This window comes from Melospiza melodia, chromosome 1 (genome assembly GCF_035770615.1).
Source record: "Melospiza melodia melodia isolate bMelMel2 chromosome 1, bMelMel2.pri, whole genome shotgun sequence".
Taxonomy (NCBI): Eukaryota; Metazoa; Chordata; class Aves; order Passeriformes; family Passerellidae; genus Melospiza; species Melospiza melodia.
This window is the reverse complement of record NC_086194.1, coordinates 130985563-131011204: the sequence shown is the minus strand read 5'-3', so window position 1 is coordinate 131011204 and position 25642 is coordinate 130985563. Positions and strand designations below refer to the sequence as shown.

At 39.5% G+C, this 25642-nt stretch overlaps 1 protein-coding gene across 4 annotated transcripts in view; it reads left to right on the top strand.

The window, feature by feature from the left end:
- Window positions 1-25642, top strand: part of NOL4 (nucleolar protein 4) — a 187445-nt gene that overhangs the window by 44862 nt on the left and 116941 nt on the right. For all 4 annotated transcript variants that reach the window (XM_063168213.1, XM_063168221.1, XM_063168205.1 and 1 more), the window contains exons 3-5: window positions 732-843; window positions 1356-1468; window positions 5970-6102. In XM_063168213.1, the coding sequence (XP_063024283.1) occupies window positions 732-843; window positions 1356-1468; window positions 5970-6102 (358 nt within the window). The remainder of the gene's footprint in view (window positions 1-731; window positions 844-1355; window positions 1469-5969; window positions 6103-25642) is intronic.

Sequence of the window (25642 nt, the reverse complement as noted above, 5' to 3'; positions counted from 1 at the left end):
AATCTTTAAAACCAGTAACAACTTCTTCCTCCTCTCCTTCTCAAAAGAGAAAAAAGTCCCTCTGGTACCTATTTGTGAGTATGTGGTTAGAAACAATGATTTTGTTGAAACCAAGAAACAACTCAAATCTGTTGTTTCAAAATATTGCCAGGTAAAGCAGAGTCTCTAAAATCAACTGGTTCACAAATTCTTTAACTAGTAGTAAAAATAACATAGGTACTCCAAAGTACAAAACCACAAGCTTTAGAAGAAAATTTTCACAAAACATTCAAGTACAAAGTTAAAATAGTAAGGCAACCTTCTTTATTGCTAATCAATCAAGTCCTATATCTGTCCATGTATTGTTGCAGCAAAAGAAATAGATCACATAAGACAAGTGCTTTCTTTTTTTGGCATTGGCTGTTAAAAAAAGGTCTTTCTTCAACTTTTTTTGTTATATATTAATCTTTTTGTTGAAAGGAATTTGAAATGAACTGTAAACAGAAAAAAACTCCCCCCTTTTGATATAAGTGGGATTTTGTTCAGTACCAACTGTTAGTAGCCATTAGATACTAAGTAGGCAGATTGGAGAGATGCTTCTTGAAATCCTACATAGTACGCAGAACATGCTTTCATTGTGCTTCCTGGCATTAAAAGATAATGTGCCTTATTTGGAAATATGATGATGAGGTCTGTTAAATCATGCTCAATCAGCTTACATAATAACACCTATATTTTGTTATTAATTTCAGATTTCGGAGACCTATGCCTTCCTACCGAGAGAAGCGGTGACACGATTTCTAATGAGCTGCTCAGAGTGCCAGAAAAGAATGCATTTAAACCCAGATGGAGCGGATCATAAAGGTAGTTTTAGTGTCAAATAGTGGGATGTAAAGTAATTTCATTTCTAATACCCATTTATAGGTTCCTAGCTTAAGTGAGGGTTCATATAAATTTGGTAGACTTGTAACAGTTCACTAAGTCAGATCATCTCATTTACTTAAGCTGGAAGGTAGTGAATCTTCTGCTTTCACTTAAGGATGGAGTGTAATGCCATCTGCACCCTCAATAGAAAGATGGTTTTATCTGGAGGAAATAATTTATTTTGCTATGGAAATGTTTGTATGGGAGCTTAAGCATAAGGAATAGATAGAGTATATGGGCTGTAGTCATTTAAGGTAGAAGAGCTCATCAGTTTTTAGGGTTTGATCTTGGTTTTCCTTTTTTTTTGGGAGAATTCCATTTGTACAGCCCACAAGCAATTGCAAATGCAAAAGTTAGAGCTAGATAATATAACAGTCTGACTTTAACTGCAGAATAGGCTGACATAGCCTCCACAATTAACATATATTGCACAATAATATTTTTTTTTCCAGATAATGGAAAACCTCCAACTTTGGTGACCAGTATGATTGATTACAACATGCCCATTACTATGGCTTATATGAAACACATGAAGCTGCAGCTACTAAATTCACAGCAAGATGAGGTAAAACCTGAAATCTTTTAAGGCTGGTTTTCTGTTCTGCTGTGTTGTTTTGTACTTGTCTTTCAGGTGGCTAGGAAACTGAAGGGAAGATGATTGTTGATCCTATCTTTATAATTTTGTTGCTAAAACAGTCAATGTGAAGCCAAGGCAGGGTTGTTTTCAAGCAATCAGACTGAGAGAAAATATGACTTATGGCCCTTCTGTGACTGGGGGTAGTGAGTGTACTTTGAATTGCCTGAAGGTGCTCTTTCACTGGACCAGTGGAAAGGGTGATGTGGGCAGCATGTTCACTCAAGACTTACTTCTGTGCCCAGCACTGACTTCCACTGTCTACTTTTAGAAACCAATACCATCAGCAGCTGAAATGACTGCCATGGTGTTTTCAAGGCTAGCAAACATGATGCAACACATGGCACTGACAGTGATGAAAGTCCTGGCAACATCAATTGAAAATTTTAAGGCAAAAAACTTAATAATAAGAGTAGGAGTTGCTTTTGAAATTTTGAATAAAAAGGCAGAAAAAATGAAGGAGGAGAAGTAGACTGAGAATCAAGCTTCTTCATGAAGAATTGGGATTGGATTGGATTGTATTTATTTCTTCTCAAAGGTTATTTCCTTTCTCTGATTTATTCAGAGTTTTCCCAGATCTTAAGAAGTGCTCCATCAATTCACAGGCCCATACCAAATTATTTGTAGTAACCTCATTTTGCTAGAAGTTTGTTCATTTGCCATTTAAACTGCCAAATAGAAGCCAGCAAAAAATCCCAGTTCTGCATTCTATGTCTTCCTGTTCAGCTACAAGATATTTTTTAATAAAGAAAGCCTTCAAAAACAACCTTGACTGTTGGATTGTGTCAAGACCCTGACTGACTTCTGACTTGTGCAGTCAGCCAGATTTGTTTTCCCAATAAGTAGGTATGGGCTATTGCTGGAGATTTCATTAATCCAACACTCCCTGGAATGGGGATTTCACAACTTTTCTAGAAATATCAGGATCCTTGTTTCAGTTCGACCCTTGTTTTTAATTGCAGAGGGTGTAGGGAGAGATCCCAAACACAAATTTCTTAATGCATAATACAGCCTGGTCATCTTTTCCTTCTATTGAGTCTCCTGATGATTTGAGGGGTTTCAAAGTAGAGTTTCAACTAGCAGAAGAGAAGAGGTTTTATTCTGCAGTAGCCTTAGGAATTAAAGGACTCCTTGATTTCTACACCTTTTCCCTTTGTGAATTACTACTTCCACAACAGGGTCAAGGACTCATGCTGGATCAGGACCCCATGCCACAGATCTTCTGTAGCCTGAATATTTTGGTGTAGTCTTTCTGGTCTGATGACTGAAATTTTTGTTGAACCAGTTTTTCATCTAGACAAGCCAGTGGCAATGGTTAGGAGGCAGCAGGACTTAACTTTGCTGGGTATTTCCCTGCCCAGCTTGGTTTTGTAGCTCTGTTGTTACTGTATATGAAATGCCCGCAGCAGTGGATTTATGAAAGTAATTTCCTATATGTTTTATTAATAATAATTTTTTTAGGGTAGAGTGGGCACAAGGAAAGTTTTGGATTTATGAAAGTAATTTTTGTATGTTTTAGTAATAATAACTTTTCAGAACAGAGTGGGCACAAGGAAAGTTCTCAAAATAATCCTTATGTCTTTTCTCAAATAATGGTTTTGCCAAGGTTTTCTTTTTTCCCCGGGCTGTACATTTGTTGGCCCTGAGAACAAAATGACAGGGAAAATGTAGTACAAAGGAGCAAGACATCTGGTTCAAACTATTTCATGCACTTAAAAAACAGGCTTGGGTTTGTAGGAAAGATTTAATCAATCATATAGGTATTCTTGTGTGGAATTGAGACAGGAGTAAACTTGGATCCCACTGCTAGCTAGCATAACGACTGAAATCTCCTAATTCTCTCATCTTCAATTTCACATTTTTAAGCTGAGACCACCGATGAGAGGGAAACCGACTTCATCTAAAAGGAGAACTCACCACTGTGTGGGAATTTAGAGCTGTGCTACAACTACTATAAAGATGCCATAGGTACTCAGTTTTTGTTCCCATGCCCATGTGTCCATGCAGATTCAGACAGAAGTTTACACAGATAGAGGTGTACACAGTTTGGGAAGTGAAGTGGGAAGTATTCTGCAGCGCTGTAGGCAAACAGGCTGCCTATGTGTGTTGTTTTATAACTGTGCAAGTGTCAGCCACAGCCCCCTTTCTGTGAGCCCATCAAATTGCCTAACCTCAGAACTGAAATATGTGAGCTGCTGCTTGCTGGTTCCTGCAGGATTCAATGAGAATTACCCCTGCATTTTAACAGAGACACAGCAATCCAGAAGGTCTGGGGGAGTTTGTTTTCTTATCTTGCTCTTTGAACAAGCAGAGTGCATTTTCCCTAAGCCTCAGACCCATCTGGTGTGTGTGTGCCCTGGCCCTGTCTGTCTGGGCAGGAGGCTGGTGGGCACCAGGGTCCATCTGTGAGGGCAGTGTTTGGGTGTTTGCTGCTGCTGTGACTGGGTGCTGCTACCTTGTGTAAGGCAAGACAGACAGGTGCCTGTTAGAGAAGCCCTCACTCTTCCATTTGTTTTTTTACAAATCCCTGAGAACAAGGTATGTTTACTCCCTTATTTGTCATTGTCCTGCTGTGCTAGGGCAGAACAGCTTCACTTGTGTGTTGTTCCACTCTTGCTCCTGACTGGCATTTGCAGTACTTCATCCTAATTTAACATGAGTCATTACTGCAGGGAACTTGCTTTCTGGAAACAGGAGAAATGTCCATACAACCTGGAAACACTGCTGAGACCTAGGGGAGGAGCTATATTAATACCTGTAATAGCCACTTCACAACAAGTACACAGTAAATAATGTTCTAGAGATTGCTATTTTTCTAGGTCAGTTCTGGTGAACAACCCACAAAAATAGTCAGAATCCTGTATTGTCCTGTTTTGATTAAAAAATGCAAATAAAAATGAATTGGAAAACTATTTCAAATATTTCAGGATGTACAAATCTATTTGCCATAGTTTCTCTCAGCTCTTTCAAGTACTTCTTAACAGGAGTAGCCATCAGAAAAGTTGTTACTGAAAATATATTGCCTTAGGTTTGTACATTGCCTCAGCCATTTCCAGAGCCAGACTTGTGGATACTTAATTTCTAATCCATGAGTGGATGTGTGAACTTCAGTGGGACTGAAGTAACTGAAGTCAAGTATGTGTTTGAATATTTTCTGGACTATGCCTAAAACTGTTTTCTTTGATAAGTGGGGATAATGATCAAGACTTTTACTTTTTCCCCTTCTTATCATCCCTATAAAATGCTCTATAACTGGACTTGATGGATAAATCATATTAAAGATGTACAATATAGAATAAATTTGCAATGATTCTCCTGTGTTTATATTACTTTTATTTGCCACTGACTGTCACGACCATGCTCAGAACTTTTATAGGCTTTCTCATTTTCATAGATGCTTCTTTAAACAGAGTGTAAGTGTGACATCATGTCAAGGGAATTTGACCATGGATTCTTACCAGGTCAGGTTGCCAACCCCAGCCAGCAGCTAAGAACCATGTAGTGGCTTGCTCACACCTCTACCCACTCTGGTGGGATGGGGGAGAAAATCAGAAAAAAAAAGTGAAAACCCAGGGGTTGAGATGAGAAGAGTTTAATAATTTAAACAAAGTAAAATCTACTACTACTACTACTGCCACTACTGCTACTACTAACTGTAATGAAAGGAGAGAGAGAGAGAAGGAGGGATAAAATCCAAGAGAGACATGTGATGCCAAATAAAATTCCTCACCACTCACAGAATGATGCCTTGCCAGTCTCCCTCTGGGCAACTCCTCCCAGTTTATATACTGGGAGTAATGCTCTGTGGTATGGAATATCCCTTTGGCCAGTTCAGGTCAGCTGTCCTGGCCATGCTCCCTCCTGGCTCCTTGTGCACCTGCTCACTAACAGAGCATGATACCTGAAAAGTCCTTGATTTACAGTAAGCACTACTTAGCAATAACGAAAACATCAGCGTGTTATCAACATTATTCCCACACTAAATCCAAGGACAGCACTGTACCAGCTCATAGGAAGAAAAGTAACTATCCCAGCCCAAACCAGGACAGGGGTCGCTCACAGGGGTCACTTCCAGGTGGGAAAGGTAAAGGATTCAGGCAGGGAATATAGGGAGGTCTCCTCAGCCAAATTTGAATAACAAGGGCTTGGTATGGGGTCTCTAGTTACCAATTCTTTTCTGGAATATACTATGGAACTGCTATGTAGTATCCTAATTGTTGAACAAATTGCATTTATCAGATCATCATACCAAATAAATGCTGTAGTTTCCTCCCTCTTCTTGATGTCCTTTGCTTGTTTTCTTATATACAAAAATGTTTAACGGGATTACACTTCACACTGTGTGTGAGTGAAACAAATGGGAAGAGAATGAACTGCACATATAATGTGAACAGTGCACCATGTTTTCTGACATGTCTCTTTCTATTTGCAGGATGAAAGTTCTATAGAAAGTGATGAGTTTGATATGAGTGACTCAACTAGAATGTCAGCTGTAAACTCTGACCTCAGCTCAAATCTGGAGGAGAGAATGCAAAGTCCTCAGAACCTCCAGGGCCAGCAGGATGGTAAGGCTTTCATTTTGTACAGAAAATGTGGCATTGCCTGGTTTTTACTCCCATTCTGTGTTTTCTTTTAGAATTTGCTTTTCTTCATAGTGCGATTCATTAGGTAATTTGAAATACATGTTCCCTATACCTCAGCATGAAGAAGAAGAAATTAGTTTTTTGGGGTTTTTTTCAGGTTAATTTATTTGTTGCTTTGGCAACAGGTGAGTGCTTAGACAACTATATCTTAAGTAGCATTATCTTACTGTTTCTAGATGTACATCTGTAGTGTGACCATGCTCAGGAATAAAAGGAAGTGAAACTCAAACCTTTCTCAGGCAACCTAGAAAACTGAGAAAGTTGTTTTCATGAGGAGGGAGAGTAGTGTCACAGAAGCTGGTTATTTGGGAGATAGGAACTGGAATGTGATATTCAGAAGACAGGATGAAAACAACAAATTCCTATGGAGAAATAGAGGCAAAAGATGACAAAACAGCAAGCACATTTGAATGTTAATTGTTTCTTTTCTATAACACAAAGCTACTATTTGGTCAGAGATAAAACTGACTTGGCATTAAAGGTACATGAGTTTGTAGTCTTTGGATTCAGCCCTTATTATATAGCAAGATAAATGAGTCTGAACTGGAATGAACTTGTCTGGATTATGGAGCTCACAAATAGCCTGTCTACTCAGACTGTGACAGTGGCTCAGGAGTGGCACATGAATGCTCAGCATCCAAAGTGCAGGTCTATTCTATTGCCATTAGAAACAACACATTGGAATTCTGTACTTGCTACTTGGGAATTCCCTGATTATATGTTCCAAATCAGAAATGCTTTTTGTATTTATCTTGAACACTAAATATATGGAATTTGACTAACCTTGATGCTTTGCACTTCATGTATCATTGTCATTTGCTAGCTGGTAAGATATTTAGGTGAGAATGGGTGTGGTGCATAGTGACTGGTAGGACCTGCTGATGGCTTGGATCTTCAGCTGCGTTGCTCTCCAAACAAAGGAAGAAGTAGGATGTCTGTGATCATTTGATAGGCCAGATTCTAACCACAACTGCCTTTTGTCTGAGTGTCCTCAAGCCATCACAATTTTTTCAACTTTTAACCAATTTCTGTCTACATATGTTCACTAGACAAGCAGTTCTGATGCATATGATGTATGAAAAGATAGTTCACTTTTCTGTTGAAGTTTGACTTTTCACAGGAGTAATATAGTAATATTGCTGACTTAGAGGTTTCAGGGATACTTAGGAAGGTGATTTTTTAATGTATCTGGCTTTCACTGCAATACTATGCTGTAGAAGTTTCACATATATAGTTTCTTAATAATAATTGCATGCATGCTTATGTTTGAAATAAAAATTATAGCTCAGTACAGTAACCTGTGAAGAAATGCCTGTCATACATATCTTAACACCTGCTACAATCAGATTCATGTGCCACATGTAATCATATTAGACCCTAAGTATGAATGATAAAATGCTGCAAATCTGTCACTTGCTATTTGAAATAAAGGGAAGTAAATCCACTGTGGTCTTTGAACTTCAGACAGTGTGATCTTGCAGTATGGCTTTAAATCTCTCAGCTTTCCTTCCCTTCCTCCCAGATGGCACTTGCTCACCTTCCTAAGGCAATCCTATTTTTTGCTGTGTCTTCTGGCTAAAACATCTGCTGATAGAGAGATTTGAAATAGCCACTCTCCCTGCTTCATTGTTTTCCTTTGCTAGCTGTTGTCAGGTAGCAAACCTAAGTGTGGCTAGTTATAGCAGCACTGCTGTTTCAGATGTGGGACAAGGGGCTGAAGGAGGAGCAGAAAGACATGAGAGAAGTGGGGGGCGGGGAAGAAGGAGGAGAGGAGAGGGCAGGAAAAAATAAGATTGGAAGAAAATAAACAATATGAGAGATAGAGGAAGGGCAGTTGGAACAAGAAAGAGGGAAAATAAAAGGGAACTTAAATTAATTTAGCAGTACAATCCCTTCTGCTGTCACAGGCTGCATTGCAAAATTTTACGAATTTAATCCTTAATTATAGCGCACGCACACTGGAATCATCACCAAAGCATGAGACTGTGTCAAAAGTGATTCTTGCTCCCTTCCCTCAAACACTCTGCACGTCTATGAAAGTTTATGTCAGCCACCACATTCAGCCTATACACAAAGACACTTGGCATTTGCCTCATCTGAAATGTGTTTGCTGCATCCTGGCAGGTGGAAATTTGCTGTTGCATAAGGTTGCCTGTGCACATGCAGTTGGAAATGGTGTCTGGGCTGGAATGGGACAGCACAGGTCTTCTGCTGCCCCAAGCATGCTCTTTTTGGGAGGCTAATTTGCTAATGGGAATCATTAGGAAAACTGCTGCCTGGGGTGGATTAAGGACAGCTCCAGTGTACCTAAAGGTGATGTGTTTAATCACTTTACTTACCTGGTTTTCCATGTGAAATAGCATGAGAATATTTTGGGGCATCCCCTGTTTTTTTTTTTTTTTCTATGGATTTAAATTGATTTGGTACTAGAATATAAACAGTCTGTGTACCCTAGAGGAATGTAATAGTGAGCTAGGCCATGCTACTGAGGGAGAGATGGAGGCTCCTCCTCCAGTTCAGTTTATCAGAGCATCAGAATGTTGACACTATCTATGTAAAAGAAATATGATGCTTTCATAGCCTCATCCCTTGGGGCTGTACTTGCATCCTACTTAGACAGGCATTTTTCATTGGGAGTCCATTACAGACTCATACTAGAAAATTTGACCTGAGGTTTCTCAATGTGTTCCAGCCCAATACTGTGTCCTGTTTCTCATGGGTGGGTTGCTTGAGCCTAAATAGAATAAAGTCAAGTATGAGAGCAACTCACAGTATGAGCTGAAAACAATAGACTTCTACACCCAGAAATGCCTTGGGAGGTGAGAAAAATGCTGAGGAGGGAGGGCACAGAGACAGAAGGTGCATATTTGCTCAGAGTAGATGGGTGCTGGCACTGCACAAAAGTCTTGCGTTCTGCAAGGGGACTGAGGCTTCATAATACTTGTACTAAGCTTATTGGGTGGAAAGGGTACAGGGAATTAAGGAAATAATGAAAAGAGTGGAGAGTTGGTGAGTTGCATCCATGGTCCTGAAGTTGCTGCAATACTACTAAGGACAGCTCCCACTTTAAATTAGCCTTTGAACGCTTTTAAATAACAGGGTCTTGAGTCACACCTGCTGGTGAACGGCTGAAAATCCTGAGCACCTGCAGGGCTGCTGCAACAGTGGGGTAGGAGTTGGAAAAGGGCTGCTGCTCTTCCCTGGGGAGATGGAAAAGGAAAGGAGCTCTAATTTACAATTTGTTCATTGCCCAGCTGGGAATGGGGTATGGCTGTCTGCTCAGCAGTGCCTCAGAGGTGTTTTCTCTTGCAGCCAGCTGGATAATAGAGCTGCAAATTGCTCATGTGTTCCTTTCTCTTTTGCTTGCCTCTTGCTTCCCCAGACATGACACAGTTCTGTGTCCTAAGCTGGTTCTTTGGAGTGAGCCCTGTGTGTAACTCATCTGCAGGCAAAGCTCCAACTTGAGAGCTGTCTTTAATTCTCTTTTCTCTTAATAATGCTCTTGGGGCTCTGATGTTGCTGGATCAAACCCTTTTGCCCATCTCAGACCACAGACAGCAGGCAAGGTTTGTGAACTGAGTTGGAAATAAAGGAGCTTTTTTGTTTTTTTTAAGTTAGTGGTTCAATCTGTTTAAAAAAATGATTTTTGTAGTGAAAAGTGACCTCTAGATAGGCCTTCAAAGAAGCAGCAACAGCTTCTACCCTGAGTGAAAATAAGACTTTTGTTGCCCTTGCCTGTTAGCTGAAGCCCTGTGCAGAGCAGCTGGGTGTGTTTCCCTCCTCACTGGGGAAGTTCATTACTTACCAAGACATGAGATATGTAGGGGGATGCTCTATTAGAGGGAGTTTAGAGCATATACAACCGTAGAAGTGAGGGGAATTAAGTATAAATTTGACATTGCATTTTTTATTGTTTGGGTTTTTTTAACTGTGTGAGCTATCAAGTAAAAGTCAGGGATGAGACTATTTGACTGTAACTCAAACTGAAAGATGCAGGATTGATTTATTTTCAGTATTTTTCACTCTACTGAGGTACACTAAAACATATCAGTGATTAGTCTGGATTTGGGTGGAGGGACTGTGTTCAAGAGTCTCTTCAATCTAGGTTTTAGAAAATTAGAGTTATTTATACATACACATGTTTATTTATACATACACACGTTTATTTATACATACACACAACTACCCCTCACAGGCACTGTGTGGAGACATATAGGAGCTAACAATGACAAAATATGTCAGAAGTCAATCTTTAACAGGGCTTGTTCTGCCAATTTAGATGTAGAGATTAATAAGCTTTTCCTAGTAGTATTTCTTCTAATTTATAGAAAACTGAGCAATAATATTGTAATGCAATGGAGAATTATGTCTTTGAGTAGTTTGTGATCACTTAGATGGTGTCAGCTCTCTTTCCTTGGCATGTTCAAATTGCCACTTTTACACAATATAGATGTAGGAAACCTGGCTGTTAACATTAACTATTCCTTTCACTCATTTGTGTTTGTGACAGATGCAAGTATTGGAGTCAGCCATCTAAATACCTGTTTTCTGCATCAAAGCTATAATCTCTACACAATGGCTTCACCTGAAATAAGTAACATTAGCTGATTAAGTTGTCAAAACTGACTGTCAATGCAAGAGTGAAGACTTGCTGTTGATTTTTTTCTCTGAACAAAGTCCAAGCCAAGAATTTAACCCATCTTCTTATTCAAAACTTGTTGTAGGGTTTTACTTTTTTGATTTTATCTTTATTCCAGTGAAACCTGGACTCCCTGCCTTGAAACATTGACTTTTCTTTCTTCTCAAAGCAATTTAAGTTCAAGATATATGAGTCCAAGCGCCAACAGCAGGCCAGAGTGAAGACAGATTAGTGAAAGAGCATAAAGGAGTAAATTGTCTATGCTGTTGACAATGTATTGGCCCTGCTCTTGATCTTGAGTAAAGTGAGAAGCAGCAAAGTCAACATGAGAGCAGATGATTCACAGCATTAAATCCATGCTTTTTGGATTTTAAAAAAACCCTTTTTGCTGGCAATTAGGAATTTTCAGTGGAAATGTTATTTTACATTAATTTATAAAATCAATTTGCATCAAAGAGAATTGTGCTTTTAATTTTTGTTCAAGCACTGACAGGTTTTACAAGTGTCCTTGAGTGAATGAGGTCTAAGTCCACTTGACTTCAGTAAAGGCCCACTAAAGGTTAGCCAAACTGTTTGCAGAGTTTAGATATCTTTTACTGAAAAACCTTTACTGCTTTAGACTTCAAAGCAAAGCACCTGAAATTTCTGTGGTATATGGGATAGACTGACATAACCACATGAAGTCGTAAAGCCTTAATAAAAATACTAAAAATAAAATAAGAAGCAGTCTGTCAGTTTTCCTAGATGCCACCTCATATACTTTTAGAGAGTCTCTCAATTTTAAGGACTTCTTGTGACTTGACTGGTTTTATTTGCAATCTGTAGATCCATATGAACAAAGCTAAAATGCTATTAAAGTTGTTTATAATGCTTATACTTTATACAAGACATTGTGCAAATTAATAAGCATTTTACTGTGAAGAAAAAGCTAATTTTTCAGAAAAAGCTAATTTTTCAGAAAGAAAAGGTATTTTAACTGTGTTAAAGGTAATTTTACTGTGAAGAAATAATATTTAAGGTAACCCTCCTTTAATAGGGAGAGTTTGGGCTGGTTAAGAATGTTAACTTATAAAGAGGATAGAAAAAAACATTACTTTTTTTTTTTATTTGGTGAAATGGCAGACCATTTAAAATTACATTTGAGCTAGGACCAGGTGATCTGACAATTTTGTGATATATTCAGACCTTCCAGTCTTGTTCAGGCCACTGGAACTTGCAAACTTTTGGGAAATAATCTCACTTCTTATCACTCAGAGTGAAATGATAAATACTAGTTTTCAGAAAGTAAAAATCTAAGATACCTGTCTGTCTCATGGCAGTGAAAAGGGAGCACAGATGTAATGTACAGAGGCAAAGGTCTCCTGTCTCTGCAGCTGTTGCTCTGCCACCTTCTGCAATCACCAGTTTTCTTACTGAATAAAGCAAAAGACAGTGCAGTCACACATATTTGTTTCTGGGTGAGTCTGTGGGCTGCACTGCAGTGTGTCACAGATGTCAAAATCACAGAGGTTTCTTTAGACAGGAAGTTAGTTATAGTATGTTCCTCTGTCTGAGAAAATCAGTATCACCTTCACCTAAGCAGAGTCAAAGTGTACCTGAGGAGCTGGCATGTGATGATATTTTGCTTCAGTGGAGCTGCACCTGGAGCGATTTACTCATCAGATTTGGTTTGATGGATTGTTATTTGCATAAACCAATGCGTTGTAGTGGAAGGTGTCCCTGCTTATGGCAGAGGGGGTGCAACTAAATGTTCTTTAAGGTGCCTTCCACCCATAACATTCTCTGATTCTGTGATTTAAGAAAGAGGAGGAAAATGGTGAAACATGACCAGAAAGTCAGAGAGTTTTGGAAATCCAGTTTCAGTGGCGCTTTAATGGCTTCTTTAGAAATGATACCCTATCAGTGCAAAAGGCATTACAAGTGACACTGTAATGACACTTGAACAGTGGTACAATGTCACTGACAATGAATATTACTTGAGCCTGGGCAAGAGCTTGAAATGTTGCTGCATCTGTGTTAGAAACTTTCAATCCTTAATATTGTTGAGGAGATCTGGGTGGAATTTTCAGCAAATCAAGTATTTTAATGGACTTGCTGCTGACGAGGCAGCTGCTGTGTGCATTGTCATCAGAATACTGAGTTGATACATGAGGCACTTCTATTGTAAGAGAGGATGAAAATCTTCCTTTGACTCTACACACAATTCAAATTTGCTCAGAATTAATCATCAAGATTTCTCAATGGAGAGCCCTCCTTCCTTTCTCCTGGACCTACCTAATCATACAACAGTCTCAAACTGGGATTTGGACACGAGCCCCCATCTCATTGAAGCATAGCAAATGGATTGTTTTTATAACTGACTGTTTTAATATGTAGAGTTACTGTATTTACATTTGCAAGCATCTTGTGAGTTGGCTTTAGTGAACATCTCCCCCTTGCTCCATGTTTTTTCTGTGTGTCTTATTCCATCTTATAATAACTTGTGGGATTTTTTTTTACATGTCTCTGTTTGTTTCTTATCTTATACTGTAATTTGCTTTAGAGACTAAAATATTATTAAACATGAATTATGCATTGAGCAGACTCTCTGCTAGAGTCTGAGTGGTCTGTTGCAAGTAGAGAACAATCTTGTTTCCCGCACCACCCTCCCAGCTGCACAACTGTCACTTTCTATTACGCTTGCCTTGAACAATTGAGTGTGGCTTGTAATGACAATAATTGCCTCAAAATTGTTTGTCATGTTTGCCTTGTTAGCAACAAACTACTAACTGTTGGTTACAATCAGGTTCTCAGCTATTACTCCATAATTACATCAGGGAATACTTGCAGCCAATATTAGCTGAGAAATTAGAATTATCTTTTCACAAGTAATGCTAAAATGCTTGCAGACCATTCACTCTATTCACAGCCACTCATTTTTACATCAGCAATCTAGAGGTAAGTGAAGCTTGCCCCCATGTAAAAGGCTAGCTGCAGACCCGTGTCCTTTTGCATCTTCAGAACAGTTGTATTACTGTTGTACATGTCCTGTAACAAAAGGTATTTCGCTTTGGCAATATTACTACCCATCGAGCTATCTCTTCCTTATGCATGTACTGAAGGCAGTCTGCTTTTGATTTCAGTGTGCAAGTCCTCGTAACTAAGCTTAGCTGGATTTCTGAAAGTGTTGTTTGGTTTGGGTCAATATCCTTTGGTTTATTTCCCCCTATCTTAGCATATCTCAGGCTGTTCCCTCCTATTTCTCTTTAGAATCAAATAAAAGGAAGGGCATTCTGCTACAGAGATTTAGTTTTGCTTTCCAGTAAAGGCTCTTAATACATTTTATCCTTTCATATGTACCAATTAACTTTAGCAGAGGCTATGTGCACAGATTGCTTGATTTAATTTGTCTACTTCCTTATAGTAGAAGCGGAGGGTTTTTTTCATAGTTACTGTTAAAATGCATGCTAGGCATTGACTCCCCCCTTTTTTTTCCTATTACATATACCATAGAATAATATAATAGAGCATTTCTTTTTCAGGAGAAGGAATGTAAAAGAATGTGCTTTAAAGAAATTTAATTTAGCCATTGATTCTTCACTGTGTTATAGTTTAATTAAGGAAGCTGTTAATTTATTTTTTTCTGAACAGGAAATTCCCTGGAGACATTGGGCTGTCTTGTGAAAGATATTTTTAATAGAATTTTTTTGAAGCATTTATTGTTTGATAAAATTTTTGTAATGCTGAATGTTTAAAATTAGTAACCCAATGAAAATAGTTTGATTGCAAGAAAAAAATGAGTATTTTTTCAGCAGTATAGCATTTTGGAATATTAAAATACATAGGAAGTGGTTAGATATATTTTCCTGAGATTTGTGAAGAGATGTTTTCGAATAATTGGTTTAATGTTGCTAGATAGTCACCATATTTGTTGTCCTGAGGCAGAGGGACATGCCATCTCTGGCACTTCTTAATAGCAGGATGGAAGAAATGGTGCAATCATCCTGAAAGTTTCAGGATAGCCTGAACTCCAGTGTGTTCTCCAAGTATTCCTGAACACTGATAGCCTGGTTTGTTAGAAAGATAGTAGAGGTGTTTTGCAGGCTGGCTGGAGACACAAAGATAAAATAATGATTAAATTTAGCATCAGATTAGGATACAGCTTGTTTACAAGTTTTACAAGTTTTTCAGCCTTGGTGGCTGGTTAACAGCCTGCTGGGAGGTGCGTGAGGCTCAGGCAGTCTCTCCACTGCTGCAGGCCAGGTGGAGACTGACCAAGTCTGGCCATTGCAGGAGCAGCCTTCCCTACTGACAGACAGACTGACAGACTTCAGCAGCTACTCAGAGCCACTCTGGGAAAAGATGTGGAGGAGCACACTATTTAATTGCCTTTGGTGGCTCTACCACATGTGATGCTGAGAAACCAGCCCAGAACCTCAGCCGTAAGCATTGGCATTACTAATAGAATAAATTAAGATAGAAGCTAAATTTGTGTAATATACAACTTTCGGACTTAGGTGCACAGAACTGAAGAGAAATTGATGCCTTAAGTCAGCTCCAAGAAGCTTTTCTCCATTTTCATCAGGACACTGGCCTTGCAGCCAGAATGTGCCTTTCCAGCAGAAAGATTGCCTTGAGATCAGTCTCTACTGCAGAGATTCCTCCTAAAGGGGATAGTTCCATCTCTGTGTTTAAAGTCTTTCCTCAGTGCCTCAGTTTAACTTCAGTGTTTTACAAGCTTCCTTTGTTGTGACATAAATCAAGGAGTCAGTTTAATGCATCTCTGGAGGACTAGTCGCTGTTTCTACTGAACTTATAACTCTTCTGATATCCCACGTGCTTTACTGGGTGGAGTTCCCTAAGTAGAAGGCAGAGCAATCCTTGTTAGTAACCATCCAAGATCCCTGCAAAACTTTTGTAAAATAAGTCATTCCTTCTGACTGGAAGGTGGAATTCAAACCTCTATGCTTAGCTTTTTGTACTTTGAAATCTGAATTTTGTTAAAGTGTAGATATTGGCAAGGAGAAGCAAAAAAGATCATAAACCAGAAAAAAAAAAGGCATGAGATTCGCTAGCAGCTTTTAAATAAGGCAATATTAGTAGATACCTTGGGGCAATAATTGATTAGAAAATTTGATTTTTTGCTTTGAGAAGCTATAATAAAACCATGATATCAACAGACTAATCTTAAAAGTGATAATTGCTATTACTAGTTTGATAGGAAAAGAAATTAGGAGATGCAAACTGGGATTTTTTTTTATTTTTTTTTGCTCTGCAAAAACAATATAAAGAGATGAAATTTCAGTTACTCAAAGTTACTGTTCTAAGAAGAATCAAAAAATGAAGTGTAATAAAATTTTAATGACTTAACTGGCAAAGACCTACAGTGAGTTTGTTATGTCACACTATAAGTGTCTCATGAATGGTTATTCTGAAGGGATCTGATGCTGTAAGCTGTCAAAGAGAGAAGGAAAGACAGAACTACACGATGTGGGAACTCTTAATGTGAATTACTTGGAGTGGAAGAAATAAGCCCTTTCCAAAAGGAGGTGGTACAAATAGTGAGAGCAGCAGCGTGGTCTAAAGAGCTAGAAAGTAAATAGAAGCAACCAGTGCTTTCAAATTAGTTTTTAAAAAGTCTCCTTGCATGTGTATAAAGAAACTATAATTCTTAGTAATAGTCTTTGAATAGTTTACAGGTCTGCATCCATCTTCTAGATTTTCTGTCTGTTTAAAAACAATTGGTAAAAGATTTAAAAAATATATCCCTCCATCTTTTAAAAGATATCCCTCCAAGGTAACTGTCCAAGGATTGTATTTGTATTAGAAGTTTAAAAGAATTTTGACTTTTAGTGACTTAGTTTTTAGATATTTTATCCAGCATGATCATCTCCAAAATACATGGATGCAATGAAAATCCTACTGAAATAAATAATGAGAATTTCTATGAACTCCAATAGAGACAAAGTTTCTACATGTTTTCATAATAATGTTTTCAAACCCTGCATGTTTTCATAATAGGTACTCTGTAGCTGAACGAATTCAGAAGTAGTTAATATGGGCACTGAAACTGCTGCTTTCTCTTTAATTAAACCATCAGTGCAATTTATGCAGTGATGATAAGTTTTAATTCAGCAAGTTAGCCAAGCTCTGTCTGATCCTGTATTTTCATTTCTTCTTTCTGCTACACTTCTGCAGTTCTGTACTACTTATACATGCTCTCCAGGAACTGCTCCTCTTAGATTCCTGGAACAGGCTATAATCACTGATTATTCCTGTAGGACTGCAGTCCCAGACTTGAAGTTGTACATATTACTGTATCTTCTGCAAATATGTATTACTTTAATCAAAGGCAGGGATATTGTAAGGTCTCTTAGCACGGACAAATATTTTTCTCTTCTCTGAGCCATCCATTCAGCAGTGTGTTTACATTCACCCCCCAGAAAAAGTGGGGCCTAAAATGATTACTTGCTCTAGAAATTGAAGGAATGCTGGTGACAGCATTTAAAGACAAATGGCACAGATAGATTTCAAAGAGTGAAACAGCAGCCTGGCCAAGTTTCTCATAATAATTTAAGAAAGAGTGTTTCATGGTGATCCTTGAACTTAATTATCTCTGTTGGCATTGTAAAGTGTTGATTTCAATAGGAGCTTTCTTAAATGCAGCTTTTCAAAGGAAATGGTAAAACTATTGTTTTTCTGAGAAACAATTTTTCACCACCTAGAAACTGGGTACACTTCTAGCCTTTTACAGGCAGCTCTGATGCTATCATGGGCACACAGAAGAACACGAGTTTTTGAGAAGAAATTCTACTACATGGATAATTTACTTGGATGCATAGTGGTAGCCTATTTGCCCTTTCTGTTTCTTAGAACCCATTCCAGTGTAATGCCTGGTTTAGAGTAGTCCAGTTCCTAGAATCATAGAATTATAGAATTATAGAATCATAGAATCACGGACTTATAGAATCCAGACTTGTAGAATTACAGAATCATAGAATAAACTGAGTTGGAAGGGACCCATCATGACCATAGAGTACAACTCCTGGCCCTGCACAGGACACCTCAAGGGCCACATCACATGCCTGAAAACATTGTCCAAATGCTTTGTGATCTCTCTCAGGCTTGGTGCTGTGACCACTTCCCTGGGCAGCCTGTTCCAGTGCCCAAACACCCTCTTGGCAAAGAACCTTTTCCTGATACACAAATTAAGCCAATCTGACTCAGCATCATGCCTTGAGTCCTGTCACTGGACACAAGAGAGAAGAGATTGGTACCTGCCTTTCTGCTTTCCCTCACAAGGAAGTTGCAGACTGCAATGAGGTCTCCTCTTAGTCTCCTGTTCTCCAAGTGAACAGACCAAGTGACCTCAGCCACTCCTCAAAAGGCTTCCCCTCAAGGCCCTTCACCATTCTCGTGGCTCTCCTTTGAATGTGCTTTAATACTTTAAAATCTTTGTTTATATTGTGGTGCCCAAAACTACACACAATATTCAAGGTGAGGCCACCCCAGTGCAGAGCAGAATGGGACAATCCCCTCCCTTGCCCAATGCTGTGCCTGATGCACTGCAGGACATGCTTGGCTCTCCTGGCTGCCAGGGCACTGCTGGCTCATGTTCCAATTGCCAGTGACCAGGACCCCCAGGTCCCTTTCTGTGGTGCTGCTTTCCAGGCTCTCATTCCCCAGTCTGTACACACAACCAGGATTGCCCCATCCCAGATGCAAGTCAATAGTCTTTGTGGCAGTTCTGCTCAGTTTATGGCTTTTTGTTTTTTCTTCAGGCTTTGTGGCCTTCTAGTGCAGCTGCTGTTTATTGTAGGTGCTTGATGTGAGCCTCTGTGAATAGAAAAGAATTCTGCAATATAGTTTTGGGGAGAAGGACAACAGGCATGTCCCAAGTCTGGCATGTCCCAGTTGAGCATATTGTAATGGAACAGCAGCCCTTTGCTTTTTAGCTGAAATATGTTGTAGGAGCCTGTGCTACTTGTGATCTGGCTAACACCTGGGCATGAGCAGACTGGCCAGAATGATCCCAGACCTAACTGATCATCCAGTACACATTTATGAGGGGGAAGCAGATGCTAGCATGCCAGTGTCTGTGGTTGTTTTAATGTGTAGGCAGATAGAAGAGAAATAACTATTTGAACTCTTTCTGCCTTGCTGAATGAATTTCTCTTAATAATAAGGAGTTTCTTTAAAGATATTTCTGTCTTGTGGGTCAGGAAGAAATCAAGTCTCCCATACTGTCTAACTGTCTCTTGGAATACTGCAATGGAACCTCAATGAAAAAATGAGGAGAAACCACTCTCTGGACTTCTCCATTATTCCTGCTTAGAGTGAAAACTGTCTCCCTTCACCACCCTTCAAGGCAGGAAAATGTTACTTATTCTACTTTCCCATGTGAGTATATGGTGGATGAATTTCCATTTGTTTCTCTGTGTCTGTACACACAGATGTGAACAGAAATCAGTTCTGAGGAAAAGTCCAGAGAGAAGAGAATTAGAAATGTTGTGTAGGAAGTTGCTGAGATTGAAATGCAGTCTGGCTCTCCCTTCTGAAATGTCCACTTTCCTACTCAGTTTGGTGTTAGCAAACTTTGTCAGTGTACACTTGATCCCATCTTCCAAATAATTTGTAATGATATTAAACAGCATTGGGCCCCACACAGATCCCTGTGGGACCCCACTTCTGGTCAGTTCCACTTTGAAAAGGAGCTGTCACCACCACCCTCTGGGTGCGCCCTGTCAGCCAGATCCCCACCCCCAACAAGGACCGCACGTCTGTGGATCGTAGCACATCACTCTGTCCAGAAGGAAGCTGTGGGTAAACATGTCAAAAGCCTTGGAGAAATCCAGGCAGACAATGCCCACCTTCCCCCACATCAAGTGAACCTTATTGTAGAAGGCGATCAAGTTTGTCGAGTACGATGTGTCCTTGGTGACACTGCCTTGGGCTTTTCCCAGTCATGTGCTTCATCTGACATATGATAGCCCCTAGGAGGATTTGTTCTGTAACATTCCCAGGGACTGAAGAGAGACTGATGAGCCTATACCTTCCTGAATCTTCCTGTAAGACCTTCTTGTAGGTGGGAGTGGAATTAGTCTTCTACCTGTCTCCTGGGACATCCCTGGATCTCCAAGGCTTCTCAAAGGTTATGGAAAGCGGCCTCAAATAATGTCAGCCAGGTCTTCTAACAACACCTTTGGGTGGATACTCAATGGTATCTCCTGTAATAGTTCCCACACCAAATCTTCCTCTACAGTCAAGCGGACTGTGTTTGTATCAACCTGGATTTTTGTTCCTGAGGCCAGGCCCAGCAGTGCAGGTAAAGAGAGAGGTGAGGAAAGTCTTAGAACCTCAATTGTTGCAGCATCATTGGTGACTAATCCACCTTTCCTGTTTAACAGAAGGCCAGTATTTTCCTTCTATTTCTGCTTGTTGTTTATGTACTTGGAAGATACTTTCCTGTGGTGGCATGTCTTGCTTTCTTGCTTTGGTGTGCATGGAAAAGGTTTTGCTTGAATGTGTTTCAAATGTATCACAAAGTGTGTGCCATCTATACCAGCTTGTTTTATCTCCTCAGCAGAGGCAGCAGTGAGAAACAACAGATATCCGTATCTGTAGCCCCTATTAGAATATTACAGGCTTTATCTGATGGACAGCAGTAGCTAAAACAGTTCAACAGCACATTCTTCCTGCAGGAATGCAGCAACAAAAATAAATTTGGATGTCTGTCTCTTGTACAAGTAGCTTCTATAAATATATATATTTATATATTTATATATTTTTAATATATATTTTTATATAAATGATATATAAATTATATATATATGCATGTGTGTATATACATATGTTCATGCAAAAATAAATATGAATCCATAGTGAAGCTCTGTCCATCCTTCAAAGTGTCCTTCTGATACAGGACAGGGGAATCATAGGGGCTTTCTCTCAGAGCCATTTGCTGTGGTGCTGTGTAGGGCAGATCAGAGACTGAGTGGAGAAGACTTGTATGACAATCCAGCTGGAGTGCTGTGTGCAGCTCCAGGATCATCAGTACAAGAAAGATGAGGTTAGATTTGCTCCAAAGGAAGGCCACAAGAATTGTCTGAGGGATAGAACAACTCTTCTGTGAGGACAAGCTGAGAGAGCTGGGGCTGCTCATCCTGGAGAAAAGCCTCTGGAAAGATCTTAATGGAGCCTTTCAATATTTAAAGATGTCATATAGGAAAGAGAGAGAGGCTTTTTTCCAAGGCATACAGTGACAGGACAAGGGATAATAGTTTTAAACTGGAGGAGGATAGGTTTTAGACTGGACATAAGGAATTTATTTTTTCTTTATGATGAAGGCAGTGAAGCACCGGAATAGGTTGTCCAGAGAAATTGTGAATGCTTCATCCCTGGAAATGTTCAGGGCCACGCTGGATGGAGCTTTGAGCAACCTGGTCTAGTTGAAGGTGTTCATGCTTATGCAAGGGGTTGAAAAATGGGACTGGTCTCAATGTCTGTTCCATCTCAAACCACCCTTTGTTTCTTTGATTGCCCTAATCAAGGAGAGAACACATACACTTCAGCTTATAAGACCTCTGTCAGAAAAGAAAGGAGACTTCTGAATCATTTCAGGTGGAAAATTTTTTTTCCTGCCATGCCTTTCTGGGCAGCCAATAAGGTAGCAGCATCATGAAAGGTCCCAAAATTGAAGAGTGGGTTGAATAATTTAAAGCTGGATATTCTTGTTACTGGAATATGATCAGGAGGTGTTTCCTTCCTCCTACCACCTTTCATTTGTCTACCTTTGTTGTTAAAAGGCTTTTTTCCCCTGCTATCATTTAAACATCAAGACAGTTTGAGAAGGAAATGAATTCTGGAGTAAAAAGCTTTGTGCACTGGTGTCAGGTGATAAGGAGCAATTTTTTTCACAAGTTCATGTAGTTATTGGGGAAGAATGCTGAGGCTTTTTTTAAGGTGTGGATTTTAGCAGGAGAGAAGTAGTTTTTATAATAATCCTTAGTTCTCAGTCTAAGAAAATCTGAAATAATTCTCCTCAATACTTAATATTTGCTTATTTGCCAGCTGAAAATATGTCATGGGAAAGGACAATGGTAGTAAAAGAAAAGATGCTGTGTTTTAAAGGCTTGCCCCTTGAGGAGAATGGACCAGAGTAGACCAAATGGAAAGGTAACCTATCTTCCTGCTTGTTTCTGGTTTGGATTCTGATGATGAGATAAGAAAGTTAGTCAGCTTTAGCAGCAAGGAAAAGCAGTTTTCCAGAGAGTTGCCTTGTGGACAGGAAGAGAGTCAGCAGTGATGGCCTTGGCAGAGGCGTAAGTGGTAGTCAGACCTCTGAATGCTGCAGAGAGGCAGAAGGAGAGGGAGAGCTCTTCTGCCATTGGTGCCTTTTAAACCACTGCTCTTGGGGAAGTTTTGCTAGTTCTCTTCTAGTTACTCCCTAAGGAGCTGTTTAAAAGAGTGTTACTTGCCAGTGTGTGAAAGAAAAACACCAATGCAGGCAAATTTGGATGTCTTGCATTATACTCTGTGTTTATAGCAAATGAGGTCCTAACCTTTTTTAAAAAGAGGAATTATTTTCTGTTTACAATACTGATTTCTGTCACAGTTGATAGTTGTCAGTGCATTCCTGTAAGCAGGAAAAATGCGATCTTAACTTTATTATTAGCACAATATGTCAGTCCAAAGTGCAGTTGAAATAAAGGAAACCTATTGTTGTCCACTCACTTTTCATTTTCATCTTCAAATAGTGGAGAAACCACATAGATGTTTGTGGTAAACACCTGTGTCATTTCAGTATAACAAAATCTGTTTTGGAATACCAGCAAGTCAGTAACATGGCATAAGTGGCATGCCTTATTGTATTGTCTGTGTTCCAAAAGAGATGCTGTCACCTCTTCCACCCACCCACTGCATGTGGAGTATCTTTTCACAGCAATCTGAGAGTTTTTTTGCCTATGCATTTAAGCTGAAGGTCTGATTCAGTAGTTTTATTGTTCAAAGTAGTAGTACTAAAGGAAGCCTTTTTAATTGGGAGCATTTGGAGGAGTGTTACTGTCTTTGTTACATGTACTCATCCATACAACAAGAGTGACAGCTTTTTCCAGTGACTCAGAGCCTCATTAATCCAAGAGGTTTAGAGCTATTAGCAGAGATAGCACAGCTCAGGAAGGTTACTCTCCCATCTCCCTAGATACATCAGAAGGTTAGTGGAGCTGTGGAAATGAGGCAAGACAAGATGGGTCTTCTGTCAGAGGAGGGGACTTGGACAGATGAAGAATGTCTGTTGCTTTGCATCACAGCAATCTATGTAATATTTAGAAGCTGGAGGTATCAGAAGTTGCATCATGACTGAAGAAGCAGTATGACTAAAGAAGCAGTATGCCAGAACATACCTTGCACCCTCCAAAATAAAACAGAAAAGTCCAAACCATGTGGTTTAATAAATTCAGTTTCCAGTTTGGTGATGCTGGAATTTATTGATGGCTGTAACCTGGAACCCTGGTGAATGGATAAACAGGAGGAAGGACATTACTGTCATATTCCTTTCATGAGAGTGAAGAGAGATGATGGAGGGTTTTTGGCAACTACAAGCTCTGATGGGAATAAGTTGTAGAATTAGTGGAAAAAATTCCACCTTAAATCTGAACTACACCTTAATGAAATGTGACCAGTTTTTGGAAGGGAAGTATGGAACACTGAAAATTGTTTGTATTTATTTTGTCTTTTCCCCTGGATGTTCACGCTGATTCAGCACTGAATATATTTATAATATTTTTTTCTTTCAAAAAATCCACTCCTTTGATATTAAGGAGGAACAGCTTTTACACTAAGACAGAAATCTGGAAGATATTTTAAGATCCACCTACATCTTATGAGATAGTCTTTACTACTCTAAATTTGATTCCCTAAACATGCCAAATACAAGGATGAGTAGAACATATGGATTGGCCAAAGGTGTCTGAAGTAGGAGCCTTTTTTTCTGCCTGCTACAGCTCAGCCTGAAGTGTGACAGGCACTGTTGGTGACACATTTGTGCAGGAAGGATAGGCTAGAAGCTTCCTCTCTGGTAAGAGCTCCCTGGCTGCATGACATGGTTACATAAAAAGCCACAGGAAAGCTGTGAGTTGCTGATGTTTCCAAGGTTGGGCTGAAGCCTTGCTTTTGGACTTCTTACAGCTGTATGGATCTGCTGCAGGCAAGCTTTGGCAGATACACAAAAATCCAGTGAGTTCCTTTGTTTGCTATAAATATGGCCATCAATGACCTCTTTTAAGGCCTTTGTTTAAAAAAAGTAGTTTAAGCTTGAGCCCTGGTTCTAGGTTTTTATTAGCCAGTGTTGGTGGCTCGTGGGTTGCACATCCACCTCTTTAGCCTAAATGAGTTGAAAAGTACTGATGAACCCTGCAACATGGAGAGGACTTTAGCAGCAGAGATAATATTGGATGGTTTCACCAGTTACTCTGATTCCAAATTTTCAGTTTGCTGCAGCGTCTGCCTTGGGCTGGAGTCCCCTCAGGGTCAGCTGAGGGCAGAAAAATGCCTCAAACACGCAGCCTTTCCTTCTTGTCTCTCAGATGGGAGCTGCTGACACTCTGACCCTTGTTCCATTTCAGGACTAATTCAAACACATCTGGAAGTGGGCTCAGACTTTATCCCTTTCCATTGAGTTTGCCACTTGCTATTGACTCCACACTGAGGTAGAGGCCCCTGTGTGCTCAGTTGCAGAGTTCAGTGAAGCTGTTGCCCATTGTGTGGGCTCTCACTGCTCTGGTTCCAAAGAGACTGCAACCAGGAATACACAGGAAGAGCTGAAGGTTGTACAGGCTCTCCTCAGCTTCTGACTCTGAGAAAGCTTGGGAGGAGCAGGGTAAGAATAGGGATTTTAGCTGATTAAATGATTGATTCCATGTTTCTCTTGGCAGGACGTGTCAAGAATCCTCTGAGCTGTAGGCACCTCTCATTTATGCACAATATACTTCCTGAGTTTGGAGGAGAAAGGAACATACTGTTTTAATAGAGATTAAAAAATAATAAAAAGTACACAGGTTGCTCAGCTAAACTTATCATTAACAACTTTGGCTACATCCTTAGGAAAAGATTTGATAATGAAAAGCAATCATCCTATCTGAATAGACAGCTATTGGACATAGACTGCCAAGAGATTGTCTGCTGACCTCTTTGAAAATATGAATGCTTAGCTGCAAATGTTTTAAACTCATTCTTTTTGAACTGCGCAGCCTATGATAATCAGTCAAGAAAAAGTTCAGTGAGTATGTGCTGGAAGATATTCCTTGAGGGGAGAGATTTTTGCACTGGCACACATATTTTACATCACTGCAATTCCCTGTGTGTGTTCATATCTCTTTGGACTCATTCCCACAGTGTTTGTTTCTTTCCTTCAAATAATCTGCCTTTGGTTAAGTAGGTTTTCCATCCTTTTAAAAAACCCTATTTCATGTTAAAGGTTCACCTTTTTGTCAGTGTTGCATTTTCTGTCTTAGTGTAAACAAATATGTGCAAAGTTATGAATATATCCAGAAGATATTCTCTGAATATTCTTTATATTCTAAATCTACACAATTGGTGAAAAATCATGCTTTTGTGACGATTTTAAGTTGTGAAAGCCACCTTGACACAAAGGTCCATCAGAAGGCAGTAGATTTCATGCACAGGTGGACACAATTGTCTTTTAAATAAGAGTCAACTTTTCAGATTGTTCATATGATTTATCATTTTTTCATCAGCATATGGAGACCACACAGAAATCTGTTGAACAATTTTGATTTAGACTTTTTGGTTTTAGTGTGAAGGTGTACTGCTATGTGAGGGAGACAG